Source organism: Pelodiscus sinensis, chromosome 2 (genome assembly GCF_052426305.1).
Source record: "Pelodiscus sinensis isolate ZL-2025 chromosome 2, ASM5242630v1, whole genome shotgun sequence".
NCBI classification, from domain to species: Eukaryota; Metazoa; Chordata; order Testudines; family Trionychidae; genus Pelodiscus; species Pelodiscus sinensis.
The window spans coordinates 96,714,429-96,730,651 of NC_143053.1; the positions used below are offsets into that span (position 1 = coordinate 96,714,429).

General features: G+C 39.0%; 1 protein-coding gene across 4 annotated transcripts in view; it reads right to left on the reverse strand.

Moving 5' to 3' along the window:
- Nucleotides 1-488: 488 nt before the first annotated feature.
- Nucleotides 489-16,223, reverse strand: part of NETO1 (neuropilin and tolloid like 1) — a 77,051-nt gene continuing 61,316 nt past the window's right edge. For 2 of the 4 annotated variants that reach the window (XM_014572696.4, XM_075921053.2), the window contains exons 8-11: nt 6,412-6,525; nt 3,058-3,616; nt 1,872-1,946; nt 489-660 (exon numbers count right to left, since the gene is read on the reverse strand). In XM_014572696.4, coding sequence (XP_014428182.1) covers nt 1,886-1,946; nt 3,058-3,616; nt 6,412-6,525 — 734 coding nt within the window. In that variant the 3' untranslated portion in view covers nt 489-660; nt 1,872-1,885. The remainder of the gene's footprint in view (nt 661-1,871; nt 1,947-3,057; nt 3,617-6,411; nt 6,526-16,223) is intronic. The other 2 variants (XM_075921051.2, XM_025183821.3) reach the window with 1 other exon arrangement.

A 16,223-nucleotide genomic window follows, 5' to 3' on the forward strand; every position in this document is an offset into this window, starting at 1 on the left:
AGATATTCAGTTCCAGATAGCTGAATATTGAGTATAACCTTGTAGAAAGATTTGGTAAATTTCTGTGTAAGGTTGTTTTGTTTCACTAAATGAAAACATTATTTTAAAACTCAAGGTAAAAATTATTATACATTGTTTTATGTATCTTTATATAAAAAGTTACAAGTAGCAAGCATATGACACAAAAAATAGAACAGTAACAGCAGTAATTGTGAATGCATGCTTTTTACAATGTATGTAATAAAAGGGATTTTTCTCAACTCAAATATTCCGTAACATACATGCAGATTAATTTTCTCAGTGGTCAATTTCAGTCATTTTGCTAGATGCATTTCCAAACAAACATTTCTATTGAAATTATTATGAATGGCTAAATACCTCATGTAAATAAATTGTACCTGAAACTGGGTCTCTTACTTTGTAACCAAATTTTAAAAAGGGGTAGGAGAGGAAAAAAGAAAAATGGTCAGTAATGATAACAATTAGAATCTTATTGCCATCTAGTAATTTTACTCAATTCAGTTTGCTGAACTTTATCATGGTATGAGAACAGATGATCAGAGTCCATAAAACCTCTAGCTGGTGTTTCCATGGTCCATACTTTCACATTTCATTGGAGCATGTTCAAAATCACTCAGGAGCGAACTATTCTCAAGCAGTCTATATAATGAAAACAATGTACATATAACAAAAGTTCAATGTAAAATCATCTTCTTTTACATATCACACAATAGACAAGCTGATAAAGACATACAACATATCCACTGAAATAACACTAACATAAAAAATAAAGCTAGGATAGTTTCATCCAGGAACTAATTTCTTCTTCAAGTTTCCAGTAAATCTCAAAATGTATTTAAAAACTAAGGAGCACTTGGTGGCCAGCAACCAAATTAGAAAAGAAACATGTTATTGTGCAATGGGACTATCTTGCTGAGGAAGTAAGAAATGTCTGTCACTCTTAGGTTTGGATAAAGGCAGTGGAATGAATTTAGAAATATATCCACTTTTTCCCCAGTCAGTTGAAATATTTCACTATAGATTTTTCCTTTCACAGTCCCCATGTTTGTGTAAATAGTTCTTCTCTGAAAACAAAACACAATTAAAATATTGTTCCCTGTAAAGGAAAATATAGGTAGACAAGTATGTTTACATAACTATATAAAACTAAAGTGTTAATGCATTTTCTCCCTACAAAACAGATATATACACTTATAAAACATATGGATAACAATTATATACAAGACATATATGCATAGCCTTTGATCTAGCTAGAACTTCATTATGAAAGTTGAGATGATATTTATTCAAATAAATGGTGGTAGTAACAAATTAAATGCAAATGTATAACCTAGTAAATGACAAGTAAAATGACTTGTAAATGATAAATATTAAAATGACACTACTGATTCCCAAACCTAACAGAATTCTGCCTTGTCACACACAACACTGTTGAATGACTCAAGTGAACTGAGAACAGATAGCTTCATTTCTTGATATCTAAAACTAGCTAGGCTGCCAGGCTTTACATTCTGTATAACATGATAGGACTTTTAAAATACATTTGTCATAAATGAAAAATGAAACATCCATGCAAAGCATCTGTCTTTATACTGTGCTTAAAATGCAGATCATTTTTAACAGTGAGATTTTACAAAGCTATCAAGTATAATAATTTTAATAGAAATGTTATGTTCATATTAAAACAATCAGCTGCAATTTTCAATTATCTCTATAAAACTGACACTCTCTATGGCAAAGTTTTTAGCTAGCTAACCTATGCCTTGAAAACTTTTATTTGAAAATGTTTGAAACAATATATAATGGAATGTAACAGATGATTCATGTGACAGTCATGTATGTTGACTTACCTTGAGTTTGCCTTTTAGACCCTAGTAGTGTTGTACTCAGACTCATGTTTGCTTAGAGACCCAATGAGGCAGAACCTGGAATGTTATGGCTATTTCATTCAACATAATAATGTTTGCATAGAAAAAAAAGAAATATATGCATATATACACTTAATAAAAAGGATATATCTCAATAGTTTGATCAAATTGTACCAATAGTACCAAGTCATTTACAATGGCATGCAACTAGATTAAAATAACTGCAGAATTTTAAGAGACTTAGCTTAAATGTGCAAAAAATAAATACACATAGGGCATGTAAAACACAAAAGCACAAAAATAATGTATGCAAGGCAAAACACAAATACATATAAAATGTTTCTGAGTGCTCTTTTCCAAATAAGTCATTCATAAGTGTTTGTTTTTCTTTTTTACTGGCAAACTTTTAATCATACTTATTTACAGGCATTCAAGATGCAAGACACAGTAAAAAAAATAGTTTCTGTATTTAAAAAATGCCAGACTTTATTTTTTTCATTGACTAGACTCTTTTCAACATTTTTATATGTAAATATATAAGAATATTCTATAAGCACTGAAATGTCTCATTCTAAGTGTGAGATAGAGAGATTAATATGACAAACAGCGATATCATGGCTAATCACAGAATATTGTAATATTATGAAAATATTGTTATTCACTTTTTAGAAAATAGTATTTCATAAGAACGAGTGTTTCCTTATCTCTCAAGTGTTTTGCATTGGTCTATCATGCACCAAAATAGATCTACAGATTGTTTTTACCAATTACTCTGATCATGGATTATGGACACCATTCAAGACCACCTGACAGCTGTAAGGAAACCACATGCATGTAGTTCTTTCAAAAAATTAGATTTTATATAAAAAAAATTCTTTGGCTTAGTAAAAATTGTACCCAACCCTAACTGAGGGTGTGTGTGTGTGTGTGTGTGTGTGTGTGTGTGTGTAAGTAAAAGAATGAAAGAACAAATGAACAAACAGGGGTGAGGCACTTCAGGAAAGGAGAAGGTGGATCGAAGAAAGAGAGGAGAAAGGAAAAAAACACAGGAGAAAATATAATGTCGTAATCTATTTAAAATGCATAAAGAAAAAATGATCAAAATAATATTTTAGGGGCAATCAAGTCCTTATGCAATAGTCTTCATCAAAAATCTATTGATACTGACCGCTGGACAGCTTTATCATGTCTTGACAGCCTGTGACTTGTAGTTGGTACCTCTTCAATTTCATCTATCTCACACGCATCTGCAGCATCTTGTGAGTAGCTATGCTTCATGACAAGGATATTTCTCCTGTTCGTGGGCTGGATGAGGGGCTTTACAGGCTGGGGTTGTATTTCTGTCAAGATAGAAGCATCTCTTGTGCTGAGGTTACTACGGCTGCCCTTAGTGCTAGACAGTTGTGATCCACAGTGATGGTCATGAATGCATTTTGAAGATGATCTCCGCAGTTTATGATAATTTTCAAAGTCATCTGCAACATCTGCAAGGTCAGCTGCAGCCCCTGTCCCTCTAAGAGTACATAACTCATAATGAGGAGGCTCAAACACCTCTTGGAATACTGTTTGATCAAAGTCTGTTTTCCTTTGGACAAATTTTTTACGAGGTTGTTTGATCTGTACTACAACAGAGATAATAATGAGGATGATCACAATGCAAGAGGTCACCCCAATTATAGTCCCACTGGTATTGGTAAGTTGGTCCAAAAGGTTAGCCTTTCTTTTTTCTGTGTAACAGAAGAAAAGCACAGCATTAAAAGCTGATTAAAAAATAAACACAACCATGAGGGTTTTGATGCTTAGCATAAAGTTGTTGCTATTCTGTGTTGGAGTTTACAGAAGCAATTTTGTAAAAACAATTACAAAGTGATATTAATACAAGCTGAAGAAATCACTAGTCCAACTGACAGGGAAAGTGAAAAGAAGGAAACTGCTTGGAGGCCCGGTGATTCAAAGGGGCCTAGGGCTCCTCCCACTGCTACTGCAGCAGCGCTAGCAGCCAAAGCCCTGAGCCCTTTAAATCACCACCCAAACCCTGCATGATGTGTTCTCGGTGTCTCTAAGGGAGGGGCCATAGCATGCCACTCTCTGGGCAGCGCTGAGGGCTGGTTGCTCCCTGCCCTACCCAAGGCCCCACATCTTCTGGGGAGAACAGAACCCCTCCACTTCTTGCCCAGGGGTCCACAGTGGCTGTTGCCACCCCACCCATCCCCGGAAATCACATACAGATACCACCACCTTTCCCATTCGCCAAGCGATAATCAGTATGTAACCAAACTACAAGAGATGAAAGGCTAGTTTAGTTTTTAAAAATTGTCTTTGGTTTCATTCCAAAACAAATCCCCAGTTCACTACACAGCACTTCTGTTCTACTTTCATGTCCCCTCACTTGATTTATGTAGTTCAAAATGAGATCTGTGAAAGGAGAAACAGTGTATTGGGATTTTAAAATAAATATTCCTTTTGCACTTGGAACTTCTCTCAACTCCTGAGCTGAGTGTATTCAAAGACTGGGATGAATCAGGAGAAAACAGAGGAGTTATTCAAAATAAGATTTCAAGGGGAAGTCCTCTAATTGGCCACTATTTCATTTAAGTCCAGTAAGGCATAGAACCAGGTTAATGAATATGATCCTTCAGAACACCACTGGGCAAAAACTCAAAGACTGATCCTATGCACTATCCATACTCTACTGTAGCTTCCCAAGTATCAATCTTGCTCATTGTTAATATAGGGGGGAAAGAGAAATTCTCCTTGCTTGCTAAAATAGCTGTCCCAGTTTTAAAAATGTTCAGTGAAATCTTAGACAGGGAATTTAATTTCATCCTCCTTTTCAATACATTTCCCCATGGTTTGCTTCCTAATTTACAGGGTACATGGGTGTGCCAATGATGGAGTCCAATGGGAGTTGAAAGAGTATTTCATCTTTCAGTACCAGGACCTTTGCAAATGGGAAATTGTTAATAATATTTAGATTTTACAGTCACACTAATGAATAACACATTGGCGTTACTTCAACATCAAAAGGCACTTCACTAAGAATCAGTGACACCCACTGTTTGGCTTGCAGGGACTCTCTCGAGGCCCGCACTGTATGTAACATGCTGCTTCACCCCCACTGGAATGCTACTGTAGATGGATTCCAAGGTCCATCAGCTGCCTGATGTAAACCAGGCAGAAGTCTCAAAAAAAAGAAACAACCACCCCAAAAAACAAAAAACCTGCAGTACAGCAATCAGCCTATTAGTTTACTGGAGCCAGCAAATATGCTTCTCTAGTAAGGAATATGAAGAGGAATAAATAGAAACCATGCCTTAGTGGTAGTGGTACCACTTTAGCATAGCACTTGGACAATAGCAGGGTATGAGATTCATTGTAGAATGTAAAAGGAGATGTGGGGGTCTCCCACCCCACTTTTTCTTTTTTAATTTACAAAGAAAAAAGAAAAGAAATAAATCTTTTCCTCAACTGTAACCCAGCTTCTATTATACAAGGAATATTACTCCCTTTAAGTGCTTCATTGTGTTCTTTACTGGTATGAGTTCATTTATGTTTTATTCTCTTTCCCTGCTTGTCAGAGGATTTTACAGACTTCAGTGGACTTATAAGCTGACTATTAAGCCACCACATTTCCTCCCCCCTTCCCCTGCCTTGCTTGATTGGTTCCTAAATTTGGCTTATCCCATGTTTCCAGGAACAAATCTGCTGTGACAGAATAAGCAAATGGTGTCTACAGCCTCGAAAGACAGTTAAGCCATTTTTTTCTGAGGAAAACAAATACTGATGTTTTTGAAAAGTACAGGGAATCTGACATAAGCTACCTGGAAACCAGTGCCCCCATCTGATCAGGAGTGCCAATATCTCTCCATGACACAGACATCATGCCTGCAGTCCTGTAGTTATTCTCTACATTTCAACTTGACTGGGAGATTGATTATACATGGATTTGGCTGCTAGATACAGAATTAGTCCTGCCGTACATGGGATTTCAGCGGTGCTGTTATGAACACCAAGCATCACCACTGGAAAACTTATTTCAAACATGAAATCATTCCCCAGCTATCCACACTGATGTCAAAGTAACTAGTGTTGGTCTAAACCTTCTTTTTGCCTCTTAGTCCACTTCATATAAGAGCAAATATATCTTTATGCCCCACCTCCTGCCTCATTACCGGACAGTTCTCCGATAAGGATTCTAAAGTTGAAAACTAGATGAAACCACACTTATACGCAAGAAAGCAGAAGACACAGAACCCAAGCAATCAGAGATCCAGCCCATAGGTCAGAACCTATATAGCCAAGTGAAAAGTAAAGAAAAATGGAAAATGTGTTGTGCAAGTTCACCAATGTTTTTAATCTTTTTCTGTTTCTTGGTTGCCTGCTAAATGCTGTTCCTCATTTGCTCTTGCTTCAAGCCTTAACCCATCTAGTACATAGGTTAATAAGTCACTGAGTATAATCATACTGTTCCCTACAGAGTTAAATATCGTGGCAATTCCAATTTTATATACTGATAAATTACCTTTACAGTGGTTCTCATCCCAAGGATACACACAGTTCTGAAGTCCATTGCAGACCAATGTATTATTAATACACATATTACTATGGCAAAAAAATGCATTGGCTTCACAGGGGGCTAAAAACAAACAAAAAAGGAAAACAAATATTAAGCAGTAGATCACTCACCTTTCAAAACTAAGCACATCTAGGAACAATATCATCTTAAGCAGCAATTAGCTTCATGACAGAGGTTCCTCAGAAGCAGTAATTCTTTATTATATTAGTTGTACCACTCAACTCTCAAATCACACACAGCATACTAATGTGACACACCGAGTTCCTCTCCAGTTTAAGATGGATGGGATTGTTGCCCAGTTTTTTTTTTTATTCTAACAAATATTTCAGTTTAGAATGTATAGAAACCAATTCTAGATAAAACAGTGGTGTTAATAAATTAAGAGACTGTGCTACATATGTACTTATTTGAGTCATATTACTAGCATCTGAACATACAAATTCTACGGGAGACAATACACTAAATGAGAAGAAAGGAGTACACACATTCACCCTTCTGATATCATGTGACCCAAGATTATAAAGCTCCAAGAAAAAGACTGCATAGTTGCCTCTAAGGTGCAGAGGTTTGTGGAATCATATATATAGTAGCCCAGTGTCTGAGAGTCTAACGCCGAAATGCTGGCTGTTCCCTCTGGTGCGCGCTGTTGCCTGAATGCTGGCTATTCCCTCTGGGCGGCCCATGCTGCATGAGGAGTGCAGGGCCCAAACAGCCGCTTGCTCCCCCGCGGTGGCCCAGCTGAGCGTCACAGAAGTCAGCCAAGTGCCACGGTGGGAGGGGAAGAGGGGCGGGGTGGTGACGTGCGGCGTGACAGCAGCTCCAGGTCCCACCCCCTGGCCGTGAATGTCACCGCCCCACCCCCCTTCGCCTCCCGCCATGGCGTTGTTCAGCCAGGTCGCCACGTGGGAGCAAGGGATGCAAGCAACCGTTTGGGCTCCACAGTCACACGAGTGACAGGCAGGAGGGGGAGGAGAAGAGAAAGAGAGACACAGAGAGAGAGCGAGCCAGGAGGAGGTGGAGAGCTGAGAGAGAGATGGGGGGAGGCAGTAGGAGGAGGAGGAGAGAGAGAGAGAGATGGAGCGAGAGACCAGAGGCTCAGGAGAGAAGACCAACGTGGAGGAGAGACCTGAAAATCCCGTCTTATGATGGGCTAATTGGTTAGTCAATTCTACCAAAGCCTCAGAATGAGAGTTGTTCTGAAGGCCCTATATTATCAGTCTACATATGCAAAATCAATGCCATCAATCAGAATTGTACATCCTTATGAGTCAAATATGCTGTTCAATAACTGCTGAAAATCCTCACATATTAGGCTGGTAAGAATTCTCCTTCAAAATGGGTTAAAATAATAAAATTAAAATGCTAAATCTAGTTAAAGTTACATATACATTTATGCTATATATACAATTTAATGCTACATATATTTAAGGGTCACTTCAGTAGTGGTTCTTTTAACCAATCTTTAGAATCAATTCAAATGACTTTTTAGCATTTTTAATGGTAACTGTTCAGTTATATCACAGTAAAATCAATATAAAAACACTGGTTTCAGCCAATTTCGCTCATAGAACTTGAAAGATTTTGCTTAAAAACAGCTGGAAGTTGTTACATGAACTAATCACCTTGATTAATCTAAAAGGATTGTGATGGTCTCAATGACTTTACAAATCAACTGCTGTTCTCATGTAAGCATGTGTCCTATGCATTTTTTTTTAAAAGTAGGACTTCTGATCACACATATGCCTAGCACTGAGACAGACATTTTAGAGCAGTTGCAGATTTGCAAACACAGAACAGTACAAAGTATTTACACCAGTAATGGGCAACCCAGGCTATTCAGTGGACCATATGAGTGGCTCTCTTCCTCTGGGTGGGATGCAAGATTGTTGTAACCAAGATAAGATCCCAGGATAGCAAAACTACTCCATCTGTGCTGGTGTACCTAGAATTTGTGAGGGGGTGTGCCAGTTGAACTATAACAGTGCTTTGATTGACTGCAGAGAGCACACCTGGCTCTCAAATGGCATGCACTTCAGTTCACGTTCACTTGCTTTACATGTGTGTCACTTTAGTAATATCAGTAGGGAAAAAAATCTATGTAGCTGGAAACCAACAGAATCTAACAATCCTGAATGTTGGTAGCAGTGAACAATGTTTCATGGGTCACACAGAACCCCAATGGTTTGCCAGTTACCCACCACTGATTTATATTGTGGAACTTCATGGCTCCCTGTAGCGCAGTGTTCCCCAATTTTATTTGGCCATGGAAACCTTTTAAAGTTGAAAGAATTTTGCAGAACCCCTAATAACAGTCTTATACATGGAGCTGAAAAAGTAGACCACAAATAAGTTAGGATAATAATAAAGAAATGCTAAACAAGGTCAATATTTAGTTTAATTGCACATAGATTAATCTATCAAAGTTAATTTATGTGTGTCACAGTTAAATATTTAAATACAAGAAATCACACGACTACACTGAAGGAAAGTATTCGTGAGAACATTGCCTGCACACTCCCATACAAGCAACTGGTTTGAGAGCTGAAGCTTTGACTTTGTCCGACGCGGCGCTAGTGTATTCATATTCAGTCACTCACGTGATCACGCTCCCTCAGAGTGAGTATGGAAATTTACAGTGGTATATAACAAGCGATTACACCACTGACAGACATCATCGTCCCCACTCTCTGGCTAATCTGGCATTATACAGGGACACTTATAGTGGGAAACACAAATGAAAATTGCTTTCAATAAAATTCATAAATGCTCAAATATTAATTATGATTTTTTTTAAAAAAATCATAAACTTATTGTAATGGAATTTTCTTGCAGAACCCTTATTTTCACTTCACAGAACCCAGGGTTCTGCAGAACATCATTTGGGAAACACTGCTGTAACACATCAAAGAAATCCACTTTTTAAAAAAGGTACGTAACTGCAGATTTCCATAACTGACTGTTATGGGTTCTTCAGAACTGTTCTGGTATGTTACGCAAATAATACATGTTATCAAAACTTGCACATTTCTCAAAAAAAATACAGTTGCCCAATGGAATACAATAGATTTAATGTGCATTTTGAATTTTGGTACATATACCAAAAGTCACTTAATTACCCAAACAGTTTTAATGGCTCCAACTGAGCAGGTATGCTCCATTAGCTACATATGCCTTTTAAAAAGCATCAGCATGCATCTGTCTGATCATAAATAAGTATTTTTATGATATCACCTTCATGATTTTAAAATTTCCTTCATGTTTACCCTCAGACTTCCCCTCTCCTTGTTTTCACTATTATGTTGTTCTTTAAAAAAAAAAAAAACCTGTAAATTGGTAGAGTTAAATGTGCAATACATGTCAAAGTATATTTGGGTGAAAACTTGACATATTTGGCTCTCAGGTACTCCAGAGGTTGGAGGAACAAGTCTTCTGTTTGAATCTTTGAATGTTCCCCTCCCATGTCAGTTTGCATTTGGAATAGAAACACAACATTACAAAACCAAAGATCAGTGACACTGAAAATAGCTGGATTTCATTTAACTACTACAGAAAACCAACAGACCAGAGAAGCTTTGCTAAAATCTCAGACCTATTTGCTCAAAAGGCTGAGAAAAACACTCTCAATCTTGCCATGGCTCCTGGCTGAGTTTTAAGTTGGTTATAAGGTTTATGCTCTACACCAAACAAATGCTACAACAAGTGATCATCAGGCTTGAGAACAGCAATAGAGAGAGACTATATTGTAGTAGCAGAGTAAAGACACACACATCTCATCAGCAGGCAACTGTTACTGCAGCAGTCAGGTGTTCTGCTGCTGTGTGGAGCCATTTGGAGTGTGAGGGAGTGGGATACTGAACAGTTGCCCCCATCTGAGTCACTATTAGATATATTCATTATAGCATCAACCAGAGGTCCCAATCAGAACAATGGACTCTCTTGTACTGGGAGCTATACATTGTATATATATGAAGTCTCTGCTTCTAAGAGCTTATACCTAAGGGGGGTGGGGAATGACACGAGAGGCCTGAGGACACAGTATGTGGATATGGATAAGGAGGAGGAAGAACATAGGGAAAGAGGACCAAAAAGAATAGATGGGGAGAGAACAAAACAGGAAAGGGAAGGAGGGACAGCTTATTAGAATGATCAAAACCCATGAGAGAAAAGTCAGAGCATGGAGAGAAAGGTCTAAAGCAGTATTTTTTTCTCCCAACATGTAGACTAGAGCAACTTGGATTTCTATGTCTTCTCCAAGGCTCTGTAAATCCTGGCTATTGGGGTCATAATAATCTCCCACAGAGGAGATTAGCGATGGGAAAAAAAAAATCAAACCCACATTAGGGAAATCTAAGGAGTGATTTGAAAAAAAAATGTGATGTCACAATGCACAGAAACAGAGGCAGTTTGAAGTGAGAGAGCCAGGTAAATGGAGGAATAAAAAGTGCCGGCACTGCTGGGAGGAGATAAAAGAAGCATTAGAGATGAGAGCATGGAGTGGGGGCAGAAGTTAAGTAGAAGTGACAGGTGAGATGTAGGCAAGGCTGGAAAGGGAATGAGAAAAATTGTTTATAGGATGAAATAGTAAAAAAATGAAGACATTCAAGGATCAGAGAGGAAATGGTAAGATCAACAGAGAAAATAGTGCTTTCTACTAGCAGAATTTTAAATAAATTGGAAAAAAAAAAGAAGTGAGAAACATGGAGGCTAGAATGGAATAGGTTCCATCCATCGAGATATAGACCAGCCAGGCTCACAAGAAGTAGATTTTGATTCCACTGGTAATGTGAAAAAAACAACACAGCACAAGCTTCTCCACACAGCTCTACAAATGCCCCTGCAAAATTCTAGACCAAACAGGAGTCTCTCATGGCAGACTTCTAAGTTGGGTGTGACTATGGTAGTCTGGTTTTCAAAGAAAACTGTTGAATAGTAACAAAATCATACCTGTATGCCATGCTACAAAAAATAGATAATCTTTGCTTTCTGATTGATTTACATCCTCTCAACGACTGAAAATTTTGGACACAAGATGGTGCACTAACACCAAAGGATCTAAAACCACATTCTACACTGAGAATACATTGAAGTAACTGGGTGACCGCACTGGGAAAAAAATGTTTCTTCTTAGAGCATTTGTTAGGGACGAGGACTAAAGCCCCCATATATACAGGATATTCTCCTCTGAAAGCCTTGTGTTTGGGGGCATCATCTGCCAAGTTGGATACCCAACTTCAAATCTTTATTCCAAATCAGACACATCTTCCTCTTTTTGCAAATAGAACCCAGGTCCCTTTTGAATGTTCTCTGATGTTTTCCCCCAAAGTCTATTCAGTATATTTGTGTCAAATTCTTAAATTTTGGGTAACATGAAACTACAGCTTTCAACAAATAAATCAAAGGTCAAATTATTTTTGTAGAGCTCTAATTGAGAATCATTCCATATGCCCAAATTATAAAATACAAAACAAATGAAAGGCAGCATAATTTGCTGCTTTTATCTATAGATACAGTAAACCAAACAGTCCTCTCTCAGCAAGATGTGTTTTAAATATAATTCAAACAACTAAGATTCAGGAATAGTCCAAATCTCTGCTATAGCCCCCAAAAGAATGAATGATACCCACTTATTTACATCCAGTATAAACTATATTTGATGTCTGTGTGGAACTTAAGTGATGATATACTACTTTATTTACTTTTACCAAAATTCTGTAAGCTTACGTGGCTATTCTGGGCATTAAAAGCAAACACTATTATGCAGCAATGTCCAAATATTTGTATAAAAGATCAAATCCTGACTTGTCACCAAGCAGGTGATACCAGAGCTCCATACCCTAGCTGAGCTCAGTTACCAGTTAGTGAACTCTAAAAAGGTATGCTGTCTTCAGAAACAGCAGTAGAGAAGCGCTCCCCCTTTCCACTCCCCAACACAGCTCTTCTTCTAGGACATTTCTTTACTACGCAGTTAACCCAGACTCTTACCTCGGTTCTAGCTCAAACCTCCCTCCTAACCATAAACACAGAGAACCCTCGGACCCAAGTTGGGAGGTGCTTTACTACTGGGTTGGCTGGGGATGTGGATTAGAATCTGGGCTCTACTTTAACTCAGGCTAGAACTCACCCACTTTGTGGTGAGGATGAAGACTAAATCACTCAAGAGCCAACTATCCTCCAGGGTCTTTACACAATTCTCTTGAAGGACAGACCAACTAGTTCTCTTCCAACTGAGAGCCGACTGGAAAAGAGTCAGAAGAGTCATGGGATATGCTCTGAGACACAGTAACATGTAGAAAACAAATGGCCTTTTCCAATGGTAATAGCAATAATGGCAGTGTTTTGCAGCGGGGATGCTCATGCTCAGGTACTCAAACCTAGGTGCTGATCACTAGGCTGATCTCTGTGGCAGAAATGAAGCCCTAGAAGGTGGGCTAGTGACTTTATTCTCCACTTCTAACCAAAGCAGTTGGGATGTTGGGGAGTGAGTTCACATCTCACACAAACCCCGTGAGAATCAAATAAATCACTGCACTACGTGCAAGTTACTAATATTTTAATATGTACACCAGAGCTACTCAACATGCGGCCTGCATCTTGTTTGTTTGTGGCGTGCGGTGCGGTTTGGATTTACATGGGGCTTAACATGCGGCCTGTGGATGGGATCCTTTGAACATGGCCTCCACTGGGACCACACTCCACAATGGCAAGTCCTCTCCCAGGCGGGGTAAGCACTGAAAGATGCAAGCGGACAGGCTGGCTGGAACAGATGGATACAGGGTGTTGGCATTTCTAGCCCCCAGGGAGAAAGTACCGGGAGCACTGTGGCATTGTGGGAAGTGCTGGCTACTTATCCTTGTGGGCAGAGCCTGAGGTGTGCTGACTGGCTCACACTGGCCATGTTTGGGTCTGGCACCATGGCCTAATGCTTAAAATTTGTATTCATGCCAGTCAGTGTGAAAAGATGTTTACAGATATTTGCATGTCTATACAACCACACTTAAGTTGCAGCCCTCGGCATGTGCTGTGAGTATCATTGTGGCCCCCAGGTCTTCCAAAGCTGAGTAGCCCTGTTATAGATCAATTGGGACTGTTTATTCCCCACTCCTCCTTACTGAAGAACTGCCAGGCAACACATTAGCAGCGGTGGGGAAGCTGAGAGCCCTTTAAATAGCAGGAGTTGAAAGGGGTCCCACTTCCCCTGAGTCTCTCAGGCTAGGTGTTAGAGGTGGGCTGAGAGCTGTGAGCCCTTTCAACTGCTTCTATTTAAAGGGCTTATGCCTTCCAGATGGCTGCTAAGGTGCGAGCCCTTTAAATATCAGGAACTGAAAGGGCTCGCAGATCTGGGTACACCAATAACGCATTGCCTGGGAATCTCAGGGGAGGTGCGAGCCCATTAAACTCCTTCTATTTAAAGGCTCTGCCCTATCACAGCAGCCCAAGACCACTTTCAAAATTTTGAAGCAGACCCCCACTTCAAAACTTATTGCCCACCCCTGGTATAACTAGTAACCCAAACTTCAGCAGCCCAATATGGAAAGACACACATATTTGGTCCAGATCATGAAATATGATTTTTTCCCCAAGTTGAATTATTTGGCTTCTGGGGTTTGGTTGTTTTGCTCTGAGTGTAGCTCGAGATGATGCATACAAAAGTCATTTAATTTATCCCCAATCCTGGTATAGCTCTGTGAAGTAGGGTCAAATCACCCTGCTCTGTGTTAAAGCCATCCAAGAGATCCTCTTTCTTATGGTAGCTACAAAATGTTCCTACAGGGCCAAAAATCAGGTGGGGATCAGTATGGCAATGTATGTCCTAAATGCTCCCTTTTTCTTCAACTATGCCAATGAGGCATGAGTAGCAGCATGTCTATTTACCACTAAGTTCTTCAGGGCAGATACTTTTCTTAATACATGTATGTACGGTACTCAACACAGGCTTGGTTAGGAACTAACATAATAAAACAAAAATATTAATGTCTCTGCGGTGTCACTATGAGGTGGGTGCATAACTGGCTCGATAACCAGTCTCAAAGAGTAGTTATTAATGGTTGTAGTCATGCTGGAAGGGCATAACAAGCGGGGTTTCACAGTGGTCTGTTGTGGGACCAGATCTGTTCAATATCTTCATCAACAATGTAGATATTGGCATAGAGAGTATTCTTATTAAATTTGCAGATGATACCAAACTGGGAGGGGTTGCAACTCCTAGGGAGGATAGAGTCCCCCATGTAGCAAGGAACAATCAGTTTCACACATTCAGAATGGGAAGCAACTGTCTAGGAACGAGTACTGCAGAAAGAGATCTAGGGAGTATAGTGGACCATAAGCTAAATGAGAGTCAACAATATGACACTGTTAAAGAAGAAGGGAGAAAAATTGTTCTCCTTGGCCTCTGATGATAATTGAAATTTAAGCCCAATGCGTCTTGTCCTAGGAAGGTTTAGGTTGGACATAAGGAAAAACTTCCTAACTGTCAGGGTGATAAAACACTAGAATAAATTGCCTCGGGGGGTTTAGGAATTTTCATCACTGGGAATATTAAAGAGCAGGTTAGATGTCTATCAGGGATTATCTAGTCGGTGCTTGGTCATGAGGGGAGGGGACCGGACTTGATGACTTCTTGAGGTTCCTTAAAGTTCTAGTATTCTGTGATCACATCCCATAGGAGGATTGCCTTTACACCGGGCGATCCTCCTTGGGCAGAAAGGATAAATTTAGCTGGTTATACTGTGTAAACAAATCTGGTCCTATATTCCACTATCAGAAAATGTTTGGATTTAGGAAAGGAAGCTAGGAAGAATTGTAAAGCCTCCCTTTAACACAGCCAAGCATAAAAGGACTTCTAAAGAGCTCAGTGCAATCTTTTTTTTAGCTCAGGGTTGTGGTAAAGGGAAGTGAAAGAATGATATGAAGGATGAAGGAGATCCCCTCATTAGAAGGCGTGTTCAGTGCCCTCAGGATTATGGATAGAGGGACAGAGTACTAATAAACAGCTGTCAGAAGTGATAGAATGAACATCTTCTATGTAGTGCACACATAGGGATTTTCTCTTATCCACAGATTCAGGTTCTGAGAGTCTGCTTTTAGGTTAAAGTAGAGGCATGTCTAGAAGCAAGCTCACTGAAGGGGCTGTAGATAGTATGCCGGTCATTAATCAGGCTGGAGATGACTGTCACAGTTCAGGTAGGTGAAGTGAACAATCAGTAAGTGGGGAAGGAAACACCTGTAGTATTTATATGGATAGTTTAGGGAAGAATAATTTTTCAAATTTCACCTGGCCATCCAAACTAATATTTTTTTTCCTCTCTCACCCTTTCTGTATCTTCCTACTATTCTGATTTTAAATATAATTTAAAATTTATATTCAAAGTAGGCTATAGTCACTATTATACAAAGAAATGAAGAACTACCAGTGCATGGTAAAAGGGCATTTTAAAATGTGGTTATAGTTTGAGAGAATACAAAATGGGAATGGTACTATAGTTAGATGAATTTAACAGAGCTTAAATGGACAAAACTCAGCGATATTTGGTACAGATGATGATTCCACTTAGTTAATACTGAAACGCTACTATACTCTGCTATTGTTTCAGTTATTCAGTTTTGTTGGTAGAATCAATTTAGACACTTTGTATGATACTGTCACCCTTACTTCAGATCAGTGTCTGACCAGTGATACCAATATCATTCCTCTGCACAGCAACAGCAGAAGTCCAGAGTCTAGCAGAACAACTTTCTACTGAAGGTGAAATCAGTGGTGT